The 21,034-nt window shown below is 44.4% G+C and overlaps 1 protein-coding gene across 1 annotated transcript in view; it reads right to left on the bottom strand.

The window, feature by feature from the left end:
- The window catches only part of ppp1r35 (protein phosphatase 1, regulatory subunit 35), a gene marked incomplete at its 3' end in the record, with an annotated part of 71,008 nt that overhangs the window by 49,910 nt on the left and 64 nt on the right, over positions 1-21,034 (bottom strand). The window contains exons 1-3 of the mRNA XM_084312080.1: positions 20,966-21,034; positions 4,636-4,870; positions 167-272 (exon numbers count right to left, since the gene is read on the bottom strand). The exon at positions 20,966-21,034 is cut by the window's right edge and continues 64 nt beyond it. Coding sequence (XP_084168206.1) covers positions 167-272; positions 4,636-4,869 — 340 coding nt within the window. The 5' untranslated portion in view covers position 4,870; positions 20,966-21,034. The remainder of the gene's footprint in view (positions 1-166; positions 273-4,635; positions 4,871-20,965) is intronic.

Below are 21,034 nucleotides of genomic sequence, written 5' to 3'. Positions count from 1 at the left end.
AGTGCAATTCTAATGATGATGATCACATTAAATAGATTATAGCAGATGGTTATAGTTACCATGGCGATGATGATCACATTAAATAGATTATAGCAGATAGTTATAGTTACCATGGTGATGATGATCACATTAAATAGATGAGCACATAGCAGACAGTTATAGTTACCATGGCGATGACCTCTCCCCTTACGACCTCTATCGGAGCGTTGCTTGGCGGGGTCATTGCTAGGCTCAGAGGTCACCGTGGCAACCACAGGCTCCACAAAACGCACCTGTAGGACGAGACAAGTAGGCCAAGTCTGTAGTCCGTCTGCTTGTTCCCCAGCTTCCTTCCGCTCTGTTTTGCATCCCCTCCCTGTGTCTCTTCTGCTCTGTTTTGCATCCCCTCCCTGTGTCTCTTCTGCTCTGTTTTGCATCCCCTCCCTGTGTCTCTTCTGCTCTGTTTTGCATCCCCTCCCCCTGTGTCTCTTCTGCTCTGTTTTGCATCCCCTCCCTGTGTCTCTTCTGCTCTGTTTTGGATCCCCTCCCCGTGTCTCTTCTGCTCTGTTTTGCATCCCCTCCCTGTGAGCAGCGATGACCAGCGCTCAAGCGATGCTTATGATGGAAAACTCTGACAGTCTGAAGACATGTCAACAAGACCTACTCAGCTGAAGACATGTCAACAAGACCTACTCAGCTGAAGACATGTCAACAAGACCTACACAGCTGTCTGAAGACATGTCAACAAGACCTACTCAGCTCTCTGAAGTAGGGCTGGGCGATATGACCAAAAACGTTATCGCGATAAAATTATAAAATTATTTTCATATAACTCGATATCGATAATTATCGTCGATATAATGTCTGTCAAGTTTAATTAACTTCTTATGCTGCTGCGAATGTCTCGAGTCGAGTTGATGTCGTCATCAGTCCGCGCACGTTAGCAGTTAGCCGACAAGCGGAGTATCTCATGACAATGTAATAAATATGACACTAAAATACTCTCTTCCGCCACAATATATTGAAACGACGTCCACTGTATACCCCACACTACTATAAACGTGGCCTCAGAATTCACGCCACACACATACTCGGCACGTAAATATATAAAACAGCGCCGTGCAAGCTAGTTATCCTAGCCAGCCTGTTGTTTCTAAGCGGTGTATTCCATGACAATGTGCTAAATATGACACTAAAATACTCTCTTCCGCCACAATATATTGAAACGACGTCCACTGTATACCCCACACTACTATAAACGTGGCCTCAGAATTCACGCCACACACATACTCGGCACGTAAATATATAAAACAGCGCCAGTGCAAGCTAATTAGCCTAGCAAGCCTTGTTGTTGAGTGAGTCCTACCTCTGGGTCTCCTTCCGGGTCTCCTTCGCTCTCGGCCATCTCCTTCACTGACCCTAAGGTTGTTAGTGCGTGTGCTCATATCCAAGCTTGGAAAATCGATATATCGAAACTTTGCGACCACGTTTCATGATTATTTCGAGGAAATAATTTATCGCGATAGTTATCGTTATCGTTTTATCGCCCAGCCCTACTCTGAAGACATGTCAACAAGACCTACTCAGCTGGGCCCCGTTCCCCGTACCTGGATAACTGAGTTAGCCGGATAATTTCCAGTCAAGCCTGACTTAAGCCGGACCTTCCCATTCCCCGACGCGCGATTGTCCAAATCACCATGACAACAGATCAAAAAGTTTGAGCCTGGTCGGGAGCAGGGTTAACTTCAGTTAGCCGGATGAACCATGGCCACGCCCCCGCAAATAAATGACAGCTCGCTTCCTGAAATGATTCTCACAGTCTAGATCCCATTATACCATTCTGAATTATGTTTCTGTGCTTCGTTTTCCTAGAGGGGGCTTCTGAAATGTATAATAATAGAACTAAATGCTGATAATAAATCATATTGAGCCTATAGATTTACTTTGTCCTAAATAAAATAATGCACGTCATATACGGCGCTCGGAGTCGCGATACACGCTGCATGTGGTTATTTTAATAACGGCGCATTGCAAATGTGAATCCCGCAGGGATATTTTTAATGAATGAAACCTATCGGCCGTTTGGCTCTGATTAGTTTCATATATTCTCCGTTGTAGATTTGCTTAACGGAGCGCCCGGATTGTGTTTCATTCAAGCATAAAATTGAAGTGTCTATGCGTGGATTGTGGATTTTGTGTGATATTGTAACTGGGATTAAAATGTCTGATGAGATGCGCTGTTTGACGGATTTGAGAAATTGAATGAGCCGTTGACGTCACATTAATGCATTTGAGAATAAAGAGATAAAACTTCATTCAAAAGAAAAAATATTCTAAATACGGGTCTCTCGTACATTAATGGATAAACAATGAATCTATCCCGTCTGGCACAGTGGCGCAGCGGTAGTGCTCAATCCTGGCAACCGGGCGACCGGTGTTCGAAACCCCGCGTTTCCAATATAATTTTTTGGAATATAATATTAATGAATATACGCAAAAGTAGCCTAGTTTTAAGTTAAAATATTATAAATCTACATGCATTGAGGATGTCATTCTTTATATAGCTCTCAACGTGCACCAAATTGAATTATTCCTGCATTGCAAAAAGAAGGAAAAGACTAGGATTCGAACCCGGGCCGTCTGCGAGAAAGTCACAAGCAGAAACCGTTAAACCAGAGTGCAGATAAGTAAAAGATCCACCATACATCAATCAATGGGTAAGAGAGCCGTATCCTTATTCTGTATAACAGTTTAACTCATTATTTTCGCTAGCAAGATCTCATTTGATTATTCAATCCATAAACCTACTGCCAGCAGGCAAGTTTAAAGAAATATAATCTGATTGATTGAGGTAATGAGGGACTTAAAATTAGCCTATAGATAACGCATTTAACTTGTCGGCGAGGCGATTGAGCCGTACTGCAATCTGTTAATAAAGTTTTAAATCAATTAATCAATCAATGCCGTTAGAAAATCAGGATCTCTGCTATCGATAAGTGCTGGCTTTTCAACTGAAGCGGCCGCGCGCACTTATCCTGGGTCTCAAGTCTGGTTCGAGTTAACGAGACTGAATCCACCTTCGAGGAACAGGAAAATCCCGGCTTCAAACATCGGGTTAACTGAATCTGGATAATGGGACTCTTGATCGACTTAGTTGAACCAGGTACGGGGAATAGGGCCCTGAAGACATGTCAACAAGACCTACTCAGCTGTAGACATGTCAACAAGACCTACTCAGCTGAAGACATGTCAACAAGACCTACTCAGCTGAAGACATGTCAACAAGACCTACTCAGCTGAAGACATGTCAACAAGACCTACTCAGCTGAAGACATGTCAACAAGACCTACTCAGCTCTCTGAAGACATGTCAACAAGACCTACTCAGCTGTCTGAAGACATGTCAACAAGACCTACTCAGCTGAAGACATGTCAACAAGACCTACTCAGCTGAAGACATGTCAACAAGACCTACACAGCTGTCTGAAGACATGTCAACAAGACCTACTCAGCTGTAGACATGTCAACAAGACCTACTCAGCTGGAGACATGTCAACAAGACCTACTCAGCTGAAGACATGTCAACAAGACCTACTCAGCTGAAGACATGTCAACAAGACCTACACAGCTGTCTGAAGACATGTCAACAAGACCTACTCAGCTGTAGACATGTCAACAAGACCTACTCAGCTGAAGACATGTCAACAAGACCTACTCAGCTGAAGACATGTCAACAAGAACTACTCAGCTGAAGACATGTCAACAAGACCTACTCAGCTGAAGACATGTCAACAAGACCTACTCAGCTGTCTGTGTATGTAGGTTACCATATATTAATGACCACAAGGGGAGTTAATCATAAAAGGTGCCGTTTTCTCTTATCTGCCATCTAAGGTGCAGTTACCTCTCATGGGCTCAGGGGGGCAGCATCTAAGGTGCAGTTACCTCTCATGGGCTCAGGGGGGCAGCATCTAAGGTGCAGTTACCTCTCATGGGCTATGGGGGGCAGCATCTAAGGTGCAGTTACCTCTCATGGGCTCAGGGGGGCAGCATCTAAGGTGCAGTTACCTCTCATGGGCTCAGGGTGGCAGCATCTAAGGTGCAGTTACTTACTACACACCCTCAAGACCCCTACGCTCTGCATCTTCTGGCCGCCTCCGGGAGGGTCATCAAAGAGAAGCCGCCTATTCTCAGTCCTTGCCCCACAATGGTGGAATGAACTACCCACCCCAGTTAGGACAGCCGAATCCCGTCCAATCTTTCGCCGTCGACTAAAGACGCACTTCTTCAACCATTATCTGAAATAATGAAAAAAAATTATAATAATAATAAATCTAACCTTAACTAACCTTACTGTCATGCACTTGCACTAATAAACGAACCTACACTGTAACACGCAACACTTTGATGAACATTGTTACTCAGCTGATAAGAGTTGTGCCCTTCCTGATGACTTGTCGTACAGAACTTGTAAGTCGCTTTGGATAAAAGCGTCAGCTAAATTACTAAATGTAAATGTTATTACTGTGCATTTTACTGAGTACACAGACACACACACCCACCCACCCACAGACACACACACCCACACACACACACCCACACAGACACAGACACACACACACACACACACACACACACACACACACACACAAAATACCTGTTTGTGTGTTTGTCTTTGTGGCTGGCTGGCATGAATTTTCACTTTAGGGAGCGCTGGGTTTAAGTGTTGACCCTCTCTGTGTGGGTGGGGTTTCGGCCTTGGGTGCGTTGGGTTTGTTTTAGGGTCTGGGGTTAGAGGGAGGGACAGGTCGAGCTCGGGGCAGAGGAGATGAGAGGAGGGGGAGAGGGGGTGGGGGGCGGGGAGAGGAGAAGACACACCCACTCTGAGCATCCTGAGGAGAAAGCAGACATTTATCATTTAACAGATCAAAGAAATTAAATAGTTGATGTTATGAAAATGTTACAACATGGCTGAGAACTCATCTATTGAAGGTCTGAAACACTGTGACCTTAACTCATTCGGGGCACAGTTTATTAGTACAGGGAAGCCTAGGGATTCACTCGATCACATTGAATCATTTTCGGGACATTTGATCCATATGTTGTGGTGGATTATGTCGTGGACCAGATGGACATCAGATGGACCAGATGGCGATCAAACAATTGGAATATTCTTTTTGGAATACCACCGACCACAGGTAAGGACTATCTGACGTCAATTTCAGCTTGATCGTACAAGGTTTTCATACCGATCCAGCTGATCGGCGTGTGTTGTGGTAATAGCGAATGCCGTTACTGGCAATCAAAGCATCAGAAACGACCCACCTCCCCTTTCATGCATTCATGATGAAACATAATACCTATTATATAAAAAAATTTAAATTATCATTCTTCCCCTCCTTTTTTCCCGATTTTTCTCCCATCCCACCCTTCCTGGTTGTTGCGTACTTTCCCCTACTGTTGGTCCGGGAGACCGGAGACTGTCACATGCTTTCCTCCGACGCATGTGCAGCCTGGGGCAGGCCAACCTGGCCGCGCAGGTTCTCACCGGGGAGAGTGTAGCGTGTGGGAGGCCACACTATCTCTCCTTAGTTCCAACCCTTGCTGAGCAGGCGCCCCGACCGAACTGTAGGGGTCGCTGTCCACAACGCCCAGGACCCACCCTTCAGCTTTCCCACCCCCTGATACAGCCAATTGTATCAGTGTGAGAGGCCAGCCAAGCTGATAGCAACGCCGGGAGCTGGATTTCGAACAGGCGAATCCAGTGTCTCCCGGTGTTGGTGACGAACGTAATCTCCGTGCGCCACCTGCCCCCCCACTTATTATATACATTTGATTTGGAAATAGTAGCGTGTCCAGAAACGCCAAAGCTTATAGTAGAATTCACGTAGCGCCCTGTAACTCAGTTTCCCAGGAATTAGCCTGTATCACCCCGAAACTATACTTATATTCACCACGGGATAACGCGCAAACGTATTCATGAAAAAATTCAAACATTTTTGCATCTTGAACAGAAGATAGTTACTGTCAAATGACCATGGTATTGTATCCATAGCTATAATATAAAATATAGATATAGCGCTACAAACAAGGTGACGCACAGTGAAACTATGTACTGAAAACCTGGCCGAGCTAGAACAGGATGAGGAAATCGAATGGCCCCGAATGAGTTAACATCTGGTGAAGGTCTGAAACACGGTGACCTTTGACCTTAACATCTGGTGAAGGTCTGACTGAAACACTGACTGGTTGACTGAACGCCTGCAGTATTTCACACAGCCTTCAGTCGGGCGCCAGGACAAGATGTCATCATCCTCCTTCAGTCTTCCTGCCTCTGCTGCTCTGAGCTTCCTGGCTTCACAGCTGTAGTAACAGTAACTCAGTGCATCTTAAACATATCAGAGCAGATCACAGCATTCCCCTTGTTAAAGGAAAGCTGTGATTAGATTCAAATGTATTGTCTTTATACAGCACAATAGGGCTGACCCCTATTAATCGATTAGTCGACTAATCGGTCGAAAGGAGCCGTAGTCGACTGGCCAACCTCTTAGTCGAATATAATAAAAAAAAAAAAAATGTAATAATTTTTTTTATCATTCTTTCCAAAAGAAAAGAGGCCTAGAAGCGTGGCTAACGCTAATGGCACGCATACCAGAGGCTAACTGCCTACGAAAACAGGCACAGAGGCACTGAAAGAGGATTTCACCCATCTAATGAACACACTAGACTAGACAAATATCAAGATGTATCCATCAGTGGACCAATTGCATGCTTTTGCAGAGGACAAGAAGCCTTCAGTCGACTCCTTCAGACATTAAGCACCCCCCACAGCCCAAATGGAATGATAAAAATTCAAACATTTAATTAAAAAATAAAAAGTTTAAAAATATTATATATTATATATAAATAATACCAATAGTCGACTAACGGCAAATTTTGGCCAATCCTAGTCGACCATCCAAATCCTTAGTCGGGGACAGCCCTACAGCACAAGTACAGTACCAAAAAAAACAAAGTGTAAAAAATATATTTAATAATAATTATTTTTTTAAACAGTAAAGTGCAATAGTAATACACAATGTACAGGTGATTAAACTGGAAATAAAATATATAAATAGGGATGCCCCGATCGATCGGCCACCGATCGTTATCGGCCGATAATCAGTATAAATATGAGATCGGTGATCTGTGATAATGCTTTATTTTCGCCGATCATCAAAACGATCGAAAAACATGATCCAATTCTTAGCGGAGATCTCACTCGCTCTCTCTCTCTCAGACACACAGCTGCCTGCAGCGTACGGCCCCTCCTCCTCCCCAGCCCCTCCCGCACTCGTGTAAACAATGCCCCGTAGTCTGCTATAGTCTGGTGCATGCAGCGTGAGCTAACGTTAAACTAAATGACCCATGAGGCATTAGGGATGGGTACCTTTCACATTTGAACCGATACCGGTACCGGTACCTGTGAATCGATACCGGTACCCAACGGTACCTTTTTTCTGTACTTTAGTCTCAAGAAATTTAATTTACATACCTCAGTCGTAAAAAAAAAATCCAAACTTCAAATAACTACAGTTTTCGGCTTGTCATTGCTCCGACTGCTTTGTTGTTGAATCAAGTCAAATCCTATATTGTGCGTGTGAACGTTGACATGAAAAGATTTTTTTTTTTTCTCACTTGATTCGATACTCGGTAGTACCGACATGTTTCGGTTCGGTACCTCAAAAGTACCGAATTCGGTACCCATCCCTATGAGGCATTGTCTAACGTTATCTAGCTGGCTAGCTACTGATAGCTGCTGATATCAACAAATGCTCCAGCAATAGTCGAGTGCATGATAAGTTACCTCCGTTGACTCGGTAGCTCACGTTAGCTCACGTTAGCTCTAAACTAAATAGTTCACTGAGGCGTTGTCTTAACGTTATCTAGCCGGCTAGCAGTAGCTACAGATAGCTCCTGATATCAATGTCTTATAACATTGATTCGATGCGTATTCGAGCTCAGGGCATGCTGAATGTGATTTATACCAATAGGGTCCAGCTGCAGCGCCGGAGAATCCTGGCCGTAGCTGGAGGCTACTCGAGTACACACAGACAGTGGAGCTGTTTGCAGATAGCGAGCATTTTGACTTGTGGCGTGGTGGCGATGTCTCACAGATAATACAACTACAAGTACAAGTCTAATTATATAATATATATATTTTATTAAAAAAAGAAAAAAAAATTATATAAAATAATTTTTTTTTTTTTTTAATCAAAAACTATCGGTATCGGATCGGTATCGGCCGATATGGCTCAAGACGATCGGTGAGCGGTATCGGTGGCAAAAAACGTGATCGGGGCATCCCTATATATAAATACTACTGAGTAATAGTGCTAATCAGATGTATGTACAGATATAGATGTAGTATTAATATGTACAGTGATACAGGTATAAAGACACTATGGTAGTAAGTCATACTGGCCAGCAGCGTAACTAGTAAGAGTAGGTAAGGTATATGTACAGATATAGATATAGTATACTATCTACAGATATATAAAAAGGATTATATGCAGGTATGTACAGACAGTAGGGCTGGGCGATTAATCGATTTTTCGATTAATGATCTAGGACTATTTAGAACATTTTTAATCGATTTAAAAAAAAAAAAAATAATAATAATAATAATAATATTTTGACCCATAATAATAATAATAATAATAATAATAATAATAATAATAATAATAATAATAATAATAATAATAATAATAATAATAATAATAATAATAATAATAATAATAATAATATCCGTCACTGCCTCTCCCCCCCCGCTGCTGAATCCCTCATTCACGCCTTCATCTCCTCCCACCTGGACTACTGTAACCCCCTCCTCACTGGTATCACCTCCCGCTCCCTCCATAAACTGCAAATGGTCCAAAACTCAGCCGCCCGCCTCCTCACTAACACCCGGTCCCGTGAACACATCACTCCTGTCCTCCACTCCCTCCACTGGCTCCCGATCAAACACTGCATTAACTTTAAAACACTACTCCTCACCTTCAAAGCCCTCCACAGCCTGGCCCCCCCCTACCTGACTGATCTCCTTCTTCCCTACCGCCCCACCCGTTCCCTCCGGTCCTCCTCCACTGCCTCCCTCACTGTCCCGACATCCAAGCTTAAAAACTTCGGAGATCGGGCCTTCTCTTGCACTGCACCCCGACTCTGGAACTCCCTCCCCCAGTCCATCAGAGACTCCCCTACGCTCTCCACCTTCAAAGCTCGCCTCAAAACCCACCTGTTCTCCCTTGCCTTCAACCCCCCCCCCCACCCCTAAACCCCCCCCTCCCCTCCAACCTGATTGATATGTCTCCAGTCTTTTTTTTGTGCCATCATGCTGTCTCCCCCGTTCCCCCCATGGTCTCATGTTCCTTTTGTTTTTGTTTCTTTGTTGTTTTGTTTTTGTTTCTTTGCTTTCGTTTCTTTGTTTGTACTCTTGCTCCCGACTACTGTCAGCGACTTCGGGTTATTGAGAAGCGCTATATAAATTAAATGAATTATTATTATTATTAATCATAATAATAATAATAATAATAATAATAATAATAATAATAATAATAATAATAATAATAATAATAATAATAATAATAATAATAATAATAATAATAATAATAATAATAATAATATTTTCTTTTAGATTCACCTTTTATTTTACTAAAAGTGATGTTTGGTGAAAGTTAGATTTGCACTTTATTAATCCCAATAGGGCAATTCATTCTTGTTTGATGATCAAGAGGCACCTTTTATTTGTTTTAAGTGAAGTTTGGTGAAAAAGCAATTATTGCACTATTAATCCCAATATAGGGACATTCATCTTTGTTTGATCAAGAGTAACCTTTTTTAGGCCATATCGCCCAGCCCTAACAGACCAGACAGATGTGGATAGATATAATATGGTAAGAATATATATAGTATATATACGGTATATATACACAGCATTATTGTACATGCCATCATACAGTTATATGGGTTATATGCAGGTGTATAAATAGGTATATAGAAGGAATATATCGCTGCTGTCGGGACAAAACCTCATAACTCCAAAAACCCAACTTTTCAGCAGATGAAAAAAACGAACACAGATTTGAGGGTGAATAGAGTTAGGAGGTTTAGACAGATGATCGGTTTAATGCTTTCCCATTGTTTTTTTTTTTATCCACTTTTTCTCCCATTTTTCTATATTTTCTCCCATCCCAATTTCGTATCATCCAATTCAACCCTCCCCTGTCACGAACGCTGTTTCTTGCCTCCCACAAGCCGGCTGCAATGTGGACTAAGTCATACATAGCACAAGTCCCCTCCGGTACTTGAGGTAACAGCAGTCGCATCTTTTCACCTGCGCAGCTCGATCTCTCAGTGGCGAGGAGTAACGCGTGGGAGGCTCACGCTGCCCCCGACACTTCCTGATTCTACTGCGCAGGCGCACCAACCGACCTGTAGGAGTCGCTGTCCACAACGCCCGATCCCCACCCATCAGTTTCCCACCCCCTAATACGGCCAATGTGTATTAGTATGAACGACCAGCTAAACTGAAAGCAATGTGGAGCGCTGGGCTCGAACAGGCAAGCCCAGCGTCTCCGTCATTCGTGGCGAGCGCCTTGCCCACTACGCCACGTAGCCGCCCAATGCTTTCCCATTGTTTAAACTTTGTAAAACCCACACACACATATCGAGGATGATCTACGGAGTTGATTTATATAAAAAAAAAAATCAAAAAAATTGAGTTATGAGGTTTTGTCCCGACAGCAGCGATATGCAGGTGTATGTATTCAGACACAACATAAAAATAAATATATAAATGTATATATACAGCAATATTGTACATGCTATCATAGAGAGTTAATATTCAGTAATGAAGTGATGTCCTGGTGGGGTGGTCCTCTCTGGTTGGGTGGTCCTCTCTGGTGGGGTGGTCCTCTCTGGTGGGGTGGTCCTCTCTGGTTGGGTGGTCCTCTCTGGTTGGGTGGTCCTCTCTGGTTGGGTGGTCCTCTCTGGTTGGGTGGTCCTCTCTGGTGGGGTGGTCCTCTCTGGTGGGGTGGTCCTCTCTGGTGGGGTGGTCCTCTCTGGTTGGGTGGTCCTCTCTGGTTGGGTGGTCCTCTCTGGTGGGATGGTCCTCTCTGGTTGGGTGGTCCTCTCTGGTTGGGTGGTCCTCTCTGGTTGGGTGGTCCTCTCTGGTTGGGTGGTCCTCTGGTTGGGTGGTCCTCTCTGGTGGGGTGGTCCTCTCTGGTGGGGTGGTCCTCTCTGGTGGGGTGGTCCTCTCTGGTTGGGTGGTCCTCTCTGGTTGGGTGGTCCTCTCTGGTTGGGTGGTCCTCTGGTTGGGTGGTCCTCTCTGGTGGGGTGGTCCTCTCTGGTGGGGTGGTCCTCTCTGGTTGGGTGGTCCTCTCTGGTTGGGTGGTCCTCTCTGGTGGGGTGGTCCTCTCTGGTTGGGTGGTCCTCTCTGGTTGGGTGGTCCTCTCTGGTTGGGTGGTCCTCTCTGGTTGGGTGGTCCTCTCTGGTGGGGTGGTCCTCTCTGGTGGGGTGGTCCTCTCTGGTTGGGTGGTCCTCTGGTGGGGTGGTCCTCTCTGGTTGGGTGATCCTCTCTGGTTGGGTGGTCCTCTCTGGTGGGGTGGTCCTCTCTGGTGGGGTGGTCCTCTCTGGTGGGGTGGTCCTCTGGTTGGGTGGTCCTCTCTGGTTGGGTGGTCCTCTCTGGTTGGGTGGTCCTCTCTGGTTGGGTGGTCCTCTCTGGTGGGGTGGTCCTCTCTGGTTGGGTGGTCCTCTCTGGTGGGGTGGTCCTCTCTGGTGGGGTGGTCCTCTCTGGTTGGGTGGTCCTCTCTGGTTGGGTGGTCCTCTCTGGTGGGGTGGTCCTCTCTGGTGGGGTGGTCCTCTCTGGTTGGGTGGTCCTCTCTGGTTGGGTGGTCCTCTCTGGTGGGGTGGTCCTCTCTGGTGGGGTGGTCCTCTGGTGGGGTGGTCCTCTGGTTGGGTGGTCCTCTCTGGTTGGGTGGTCCTCTCTGGTTGGGTGGTCCTCTCTGGTTGGGTGGTCCTCTCTGGTTGGGTGGTCCTCTCTGGTTGGGTGGTCCTCTCTGGTGGGGTGGTCCTCTCTGGTGGGGTGGTCCTCTCTGGTTGGGTGGTCCTCTCTGGTTGGGTGGTCCTCTCTGGTGGGGTGGTCCTCTCTGGTGGGGTGGTCCTCTCTGGTGGGGTGGTCCTCTCTGGTTGGGTGGTCCTCTCTGGTTGGGTGGTCCTCTCTGGTGGGGTGGTCCTCTCTGGTGGGGTGGTCCTCTCTGGTGGGGTGGTCCTCTCTGGTGGGGTGGTCCTCTCTGGTTGGGTGGTCCTCTCTGGTTGGGTGGTCCTCTCTGGTTGGGTGGTCCTCTCTGGTTGGGTGGTCCTCTCTGGTTGGGTGGTCCTCTCTGGTTGGGTGGTCCTCTCTGGTTGGGTGGTCCTCTCTGGTTGGGTGGTCCTCTGGTTGGGTGGTCCTCTCTGGTTGGGTGGTCCTCTCTGGTGGGGTGGTCCTCTCTGGTTGGGTGGTCCTCTCTGGTTGGGTGGTCCTCTGGTTGGGTGGTCCTCTCTGGTGGGGTGGTCCTCTCTGGTGGGGTGGTCCTCTCTGGTGGGGTGGTCCTCTCTGGTGGGGTGGTCCTCTCTGGTTGGGTGGTCCTCTCTGGTGGGGTGGTCCTCTCTGGTGGGGTGGTCCTCTCTGGTTGGGTGGTCCTCTCTGGTTGGGTGGTCCTCTCTGGTTGGGTGGTCCTCTCTGGTTGGGTGGTCCTCTCTGGTTGGGTGGTCCTCTCTGGTTGGGTGGTCCTCTGGTTGGGTGGTCCTCTCTGGTTGGGTGGTCCTCTCTGGTGGGGTGGTCCTCTCTGGTTGGGTGATCCTCTCTGGTTGGGTGGTCCTCTCTGGTTGGGTGGTCCTCTCTGGTTGGGTGGTCCTCTCTGGTTGGGTGGTCCTCTCTGGTGGGGTGGTCCTCTCTGGTTGGGTGGTCCTCTCTGGTTGGGTGGTCCTCTCTGGTTGGGTGGTCCTCTCTGGTTGGGTGGTCCTCTCTGGTGGGGTGGTCCTCTCTGGTGGGGTGGTCCTCTCTGGTTGGGTGGTCCTCTCTGGTTGGGTGGTCCTCTCTGGTTGGGTGGTCCTCTGGTTGGGTGGTCCTCTGGTTGGGTGGTCCTCTCTGGCAGAGAGACGTTATATACTTGTATTGCCTGTATCTGTATCTGTTTCTGTATCAGGGTTTCCGTTAGAAATTTTTTTTGCCGGTCTCCGTGACCTGCAAGATTTCAATCTACCGGACAAATGAGATTAATTCCGGTCATAGTTTATTGAGCTTTAAAACAATTGATAGGCAGGCTATATAAAGAATGTCATCCTCAAGGCATGTAGATTTATAATATTATTACTTAAAACTAGGCTACTTTTGCGTATACAGTCATTAATATATTCCAAATAAAATAAGTCCCTCGATACTCCGTGCTGCTGCTGACTTGAAATAAAATAGACCGCGTATGTGGGCAGTCGGTCCGACACTAAACAGCAGTCTGTTATAATCACATTTTTATGAGCTAACGAATTCCGTTATATTGGACATTTGTATTAATTATATCAAGCGAAGAACTGAGAAAGCAGAGAGACGGCAACATTATCGTGGTTTGCGTGACAACTCTCTCCACCTCGCAACGACTTATTTGCAAAGAGTATGGCGCTGCAGAGCAGCTGATTCAGTGTTATTGGCTCTTTTCTGGGAACCGCACAGCAGCGCCCCCCACCCAACATTGGCTGAAAATGGCTGAATTGGAGTACTGCTGGAATACTGCATTGTGCTGATAGTGCTCTGGCTCTGCAGCTTCACATTGAACATTGTACATATGTCTAAACTGAACACTGTGACCTCTTTTTTTTTTTCTTCTAATTTTTACTATGTTTTTATTTCATACTTATCTTGTCATGCACAGTCTCTGGAGCGCAACAGTAAGAAGCATTTTGTACAAAAGTATTCTGTACTTCTGTATGACAACTATTAAAGAAACTTGAAAACTTGAACAAAAGTTCGCACACCCAGCACTAAGCTCTCGCTGACGACGTCGTTGTCATTATTAGAAGCAACGAGGAAACAAATGTAATGATCGTTTCGTTCATCGCATAGGCTATTTAATTTTAGCCTATTTTAATACAATTCAAATAATCAAATTGTGCTTAGACTCAGGGAATTATTTTCACCGGACATTAAGACCGGAGAGAGTAAATATGTCGGACTTCAACAGATTTTGCCGGTCAAATACCGGTAATTACCGGCTAACGGAAACGCTGTTCTGTATACGGCTATTATTGGTGATCTCCCACCTGACCTTACATCACTTCATTACTGAATATTAACTCTCTATGATAGCATGTACAATATTGCTGTATATATACATTTATATATTTATTTTTATGTTGTGTCTGAATACATACACCTGCATATCGCTGCTGTCGGGACAAAACCTCATATTATATAAATCAACACCGTAGATCATCCTCGATATGTGTGTGTGGGTTTTACAAAGTTTAAACAATGGGAAAGCATTAAACCGATCATCTGTCTAAACCTCCTAACTCTATTCACCCAACCAGAGAGGACCACCCAACCAGAGAGGACCACCCAACCAGAGGACCACCCAACCAGAGAGGACCACCCCACCAGAGAGGACCACCCAACCAGAGAGGACCACCCAACCAGAGGACCACCCAACCAGAGAGGACCACCCCACCAGAGAGGACCACCCAACCAGAGAGGACCACCCAACCAGAGAGGACCACCCAACCAGAGGACCACCCAACCAGAGAGGACCACCCCACCAGAGAGGACCACCCAACCAGAGAGGACCACCCAACCAGAGAGGACCACCCAACCAGAGAGGACCACCCAACCAGAGGACCACCCAACCAGAGGACCACCCAACCAGAGAGGACCACCCAACCAGAGAGGACCACCCAACCAGAGAGGACCACCCAACCAGAGGACCACCCAACCAGAGAGGACCACCCCACCAGAGAGGACCACCCAACCAGAGGACCAACCTTATCATACAGGATATAATGATGGAACATAACTGTCTCTCTGCCAGAGGACCAACCTTATCGTACAGGATATAATGATGGAACATAACTGTCTCTCTGCCAGAGGACCAATCTTATCATACAGGATATAATGATGGAACATAACTGTCTCTCTGCCAGAGGACCAACCTTATCATACAGGATATAATGATGGAACATAACTGTTTCTCTGCCAGAGGACCAACCTTATCATACAGGATATAATGATGGAACATAACTGTCTCTCTGCCAGAGGACCAACCTTATCATACAGGATATAATGATGGAACATAACTGTTTCTCTGCCAGAGGACCAACCTTATCATACAGGATATAATGATGGAACATAACTGTCTCTCTGCCAGAGGACCAACCTTATCATACAGGATATAATGATGGAACATAACTGTTTCTCTGCCAGAGGACCAACCTTATCATACAGGATATAATGATGGAACATAACTGTTTCTCTGCCAGAGGACCAACCTTATCGTACAGGATATAATGATGGAACATAAGTTTCTCTGCCAGAGGACCAACCTTATCATACAGGATATAATGATGGAACATAACTGTTTCTCTGCCAGAGGACCAACCTTATCATACAGGATATAATGATGGAACATAACTGTCTCTCTGCCAGAGGACCAACCTTATCATACAGGATATAATGATGGAACATAACTGTCTCTCTGCCAGAGGACCAACCTTATCGTACAGGATATAATGATGGAACATAACTGTCTCTCTGCCAGAGGACCAACCTTATCGTACAGGATATAATGATGGAACATAACTGTCTCTCTGCCAGAGGACCAACCTTATCATACAGGATATAATGATGGAACATAACTGTCTCTCTGCCAGAGGACCAACCTTATCATACAGGATATAATGATGGAACATAACTGTCTCTCTGCCAGAGGACCAACCTTATCATACAGGATATAATGATGGAACATAACTGTCTCTCTGCCAGAGGACCAACCTTATCATACAGGATATAATGATGGAACATAACTGTCTCTCTGCCAGAGGACCAACCTTATCATACAGGATATAATGATGGAACATAACTGTCTCTCTGCCAGAGGACCAACCTTATCGTACAGGATATAATGATGGAACATAACTGTCTCTCTGCCAGAGGACCAACCTTATCATACAGGATATAATGATGGAACATAACTGTCTCTCTGCCAGAGGACCAACCTTATCGTACAGGATATAATGATGGAACATAACTGTCTCTCTGCCAGAGGACCAACCGTATCATACAGGATATAATGATGGAACATAACTGTCTCTATGCCAGAGGACCAACCTTATCATACAGGATATAATGATGGAACATAACTGTCTCTCTGCCAGAGGACCAACCTTATCGTACAGGATATAATGATGGAACATAACTGTCTCTCTGCCAGAGGACCAACCTTATCATACAGGATATAATGATGGAACATAACTGTCTCTCTGCCAGAGGACCAACCTTATCGTACAGGATATAATGATGGAACATAACTGTCTCTCTGCCAGAGAGGACCAACCTTATCATACAGGATATAATGATGGAACATAACTGTCTCTCTGCCAGAGGACCAACCTTATCATACAGGATATAATGATGGAACATAACTGTCTCTCTGCCAGAGGACCAACCTTATCATACAGGATATAATGATGGAACATAACTGTCTCTCTGCCAGAGGACCAACCTTATCGTACAGGATATAATGATGGAACATAACTGTCTCTCTGCCAGAGGACCAACCTTATCGTACAGGATATAATGATGGAACTTAACTGTCTCTCTGCCAGAGGACCAACCTTATCATACAGGATATAATGATGGAACATAACTGTCTCTCTGCCAGAGGACCAACCTTATCATACAGGATATAATGATGGAACATAACTGTCTCTCTGCCAGAGGACCAACCTTATCGTACAGGATATAATGATGGAACATAACTGTCTCTCTGCCAGAGGACCAACCTTATCATACAGGATATAATGATGGAACATAACTGTCTCTCTGCCAGAGAGGACCAACCTTATCATACAGGATATAATGATGGAACATAACTGTCTCTCTGCCAGAGGACCAACCTTATCATACAGGATATAATGATGGAACATAACTGTCTCTCTGCCAGAGGACCAACCTTATCGTACAGGATATAATGATGGAACATAACTGTCTCTCTGCCAGAGAGGACCAACCTTATCATACAGGATATAATGATGGAACATAACTGTCTCTCTGCCAGAGGACCAACCTTATCATACAGGATATAATGATGGAACATAACTGTCTCTATGCCAGAGGACCAACCTTATCATACAGGATATAATGATGGAACATAACTGTCTCTCTGCCAGAGGACCAACCTTATCATACAGGATATAATGATGGAACATAACTGTCTCTCTGCCAGAGGACCAACCTTATCATACAGGATATAATGATGGAACATAACTGTCTCTCTGCCAGAGGACCAACCCAAAAGAAAAATAACAGTGAATATGATCCGACAGTATGTTTGACAAAAAGGCTGTCTTGCTTATTTTACATTACATTTTGTGTTTGTTGTCTTTTTGTCACTGCTTTTTGTTTTGTTTTCTCTGTGTTTCGTGTGTATGTGTGCTTGCTTGGTTTTGTATTCTGTTGATATTGTCTGTGTATGTTGACAGTTTGCAATCAAGATTTATTTATTAAAAAATAAATGTTTAGCTCCAAACCCCGCTCCCATAGCACGCTGTGATTGGCTGAGACGCGGCCCAGCCTGACTTCCACCTCTTTACCAAGGAAACTATAACAGAAGGAAGGGTCATTACCTCACTGTGTAGCGCCGCGTGAACACACATCATCATCGTCTCCTCCTCGTTAATTTAAACAGGTTATTGCCTCAGATGTCAGAATCATCGGGAATTTATAGCATTGTTAACTAGCTAACGTTTGATGTATATTTTCCTCAGATGCAGGGCTGTACGCTAAGCTTTTTCACTAGGGGCACACTTGCCCCTAAATGAGAAATTTAGGGGCAAAGAATATTTTTTAGGGGCACATTTTTAAATAACTATTTTACCATTATAGTAGGGCTGGGCGATATGGCCTCTAAATGATATCGCGATATTTTGACATTTCCTCTAAAGCAGGGCTGTACGCTGCAATGATCTCGTCGCAAATTGCCCCTTTAATTGGCCGTTGCGATTGGTAAATAATATTTGGGGGCGGGCTTGCGAGTAGGGATTTCAAGCCTTGCATTCGCATTTCATTCCTAAATGATCCAAGGCGTGTGATGACGCTGAGCACTCAGGTATGATCAGCGGGGAAAATCAACTGAGCACTCACTCTGATAGACTGGCTGACTGTCTGATTTAGCTATGAAGAAAAGTAAAGTTAGTAGTAGGGATGGGAGTCGATGGTTCCTAACTGGGTTTTGGCCATATGCTCCCGAAATTCTCCCGCTGTTTGGCTGCTTCTATGTGCAGTGAAAACTACTCGAAATGCTTTAGAACCTAGTCATTGATTTAGTTCAGGGTTAGCCGCGGAGCTAACGCTAGCTAACGTGAGCTAATCAAGCTCACAGAGAGAGATAAACAGCTGACAGCAGGTAGTACAGGTACAAATACAATAAAACAAGGGGTGGGGGCTGTTGTGTAAACCTTGTGTCGCGTCAATCTGGTCCACACGTTACTCGTTCATATCTCAGCCCGTGCTGAGATATGACCATTCCGCGGTCTGTTAATAAAGTTTTCAATCAGACAGATGTATGGAAAGGCTTTTATTCTAACATTCGTTGAGGTAAAATCATTATGCCTCATTTAGTCATCCTGCAGAGCACTGGTCTCCTACTCGTGGGCCGCGGGTAGCTAATGTTAGTAGCTTTGTTGTTGTCAACACGCAGGGCATTCAGGAAGTCAAAAACTAATGCGCTTGCCGATTGGTGCTAAGAACAGCAGGGCGGGTGCAAGCGTTGTGACGTAATTGGCAGACTCTACTGTCAATCAAAATTATTCTGTTTTACGTCAGAATTAATGAATGACTGAGAGAGAGAGAGAGAGAGAGAGAGAGAGAGAGAGAGAGAGAGAGAGAGAGAGAGAGAGAGAGAGAGAGAGAGAGAGAGAGAGAGGGGCGAGAATGAACAAGAGCCAGCCCCCCCCCCCCCCTTCGGGTTTTGTTCTAGGTTCGCGTTTTGATTGTCTAAGCTGCCGTAGGTGATGACGTCACACTCGAATGTAAACAGGAAGAGATGGAGATGGAGACACACAGAGATCGAAATTGAATGATATACAGAAATGAATAACCAATAAATATGAAGTTATGTTTAAACTTCTGTTGTCAAGCGTTGTCAATATAACCCACCCCCTTTCCTCACGAATGGAACTAGTGTTGTGGAGTCCGCTTTGACCGTTTTCCAGGGTTAGCAGAGATCGCTAGTTAGCTTAGCATAATCCTAATGGATACCTTGGTTAGAAGCTACCGTTAGCTCATTGCTCGTGTCAATTAAATTGCATGTTATTAAAGGTCCGCGCTGGTCTGTCTAATGAAATTACAACCGCAACATTATATTGCACTGTACAGCCCTGGTTGTAGGCTAATGTTTTACTACAATTTGTATGGATTAATTTAGGAGTGAAATGCGAATGAAAGGTTGAAATCACCACTCGCAAGCTTGCCCCCAGATATTATTTTAAACTCGCACGGACCAAATTAGGGGGCAATTTGCGATCATATCATCGCACTGTACGGCTTCAGAATTATAATACAGGCTTCAAATTGAACTTTTATCGTCCCCTTGCTCTTTACTGTTAGCGTCAAGCATAGAAGCTAACATCAATCAATGCTCAGCCAGCCTTATTGTTATTATATATATATTATTATATATCAATGCTCAGCCAGCCTTATTATTATATATATTATATCAATGCTCAGCCAGCCTTATTGTTATTATATATATTATTATATATCAATGCTCAGCCAGCCTTATTGTTATTATATTATATATCAATGCTCAGCCAGCCTTATTATTATATATATATATATATCAATGCTCAGCCAGCCTTATTGTTATTATATATATATTATTATATATCAATGCTCAGCCAGCCTTATTGCTATTATATATATTATTATCAATGCTCAGCCAGCCTTATTGTTATTATATATATATTATTATATATCAATGCTCAGCCAGCCTTATTGTTATTATATATATTATTATATATCAATGCTCAGCCTCAGCCAGCCTTATTGCTATTATATATATTATCAATGCTCAGCCAGCCTTATTGTTATTATATATATTATTATATATCAATGCTCAGCCAGCCTTATTGTTATTATATATTATATATCGATGCTCAGCCAGCCTTATTGTTATTATATATATTATTATATATCAATGCTCAGCCAGCCTTATTGTTATTATATATATATATTATTATATAGCAATGCTCAGCCAGCCTTATTGTTATTATATATATTATTATATATCAATGCTCAGCCAGCCTTATTGTTATTATATATATTATTATATATCAATGCTCAGCCAGCCTTATTGTTATTATATATATTATTATATATCAATGCTCAGCCAGCCTTATTGTTATTATATTATATATCAATGCTCAGCCAGCCTTATTGTTATTATATATCAATGCTCAGCCAGCCTTATTGTTATTATATTATATATCAATGCTCAGCCAGCCTTATTGTCGCCAGTCTTTCTACGGTTGGGAATCGGTGAATAATAATTTGACAGAATGTTTGTTAAAACAGCTTCCTATCTCATGTATGTATGAAGTGTGAAACCTTTACCACACTTTAGTGAAACCGGCTGAACTAAGACGAGGTGGTGTCACTGAGAGACCACCAGCTGTTGGGGTCAGTTCACACAGTAAACAAACATTACCTGTTGACTCTGTCTCCTGCACGTCAGACGGTCCGGCCACAAACAGTCACACTGACAACAGTCTGACCA

This window comes from Notolepis coatsorum (assembly GCF_963971535.1).
Source record: "Notolepis coatsorum genome assembly, chromosome: 4".
Taxonomy (NCBI): domain Eukaryota; kingdom Metazoa; phylum Chordata; class Actinopteri; order Aulopiformes; family Paralepididae; genus Notolepis; species Notolepis coatsorum.
This window is presented reverse-complemented; position numbering and strand designations above follow the sequence as displayed.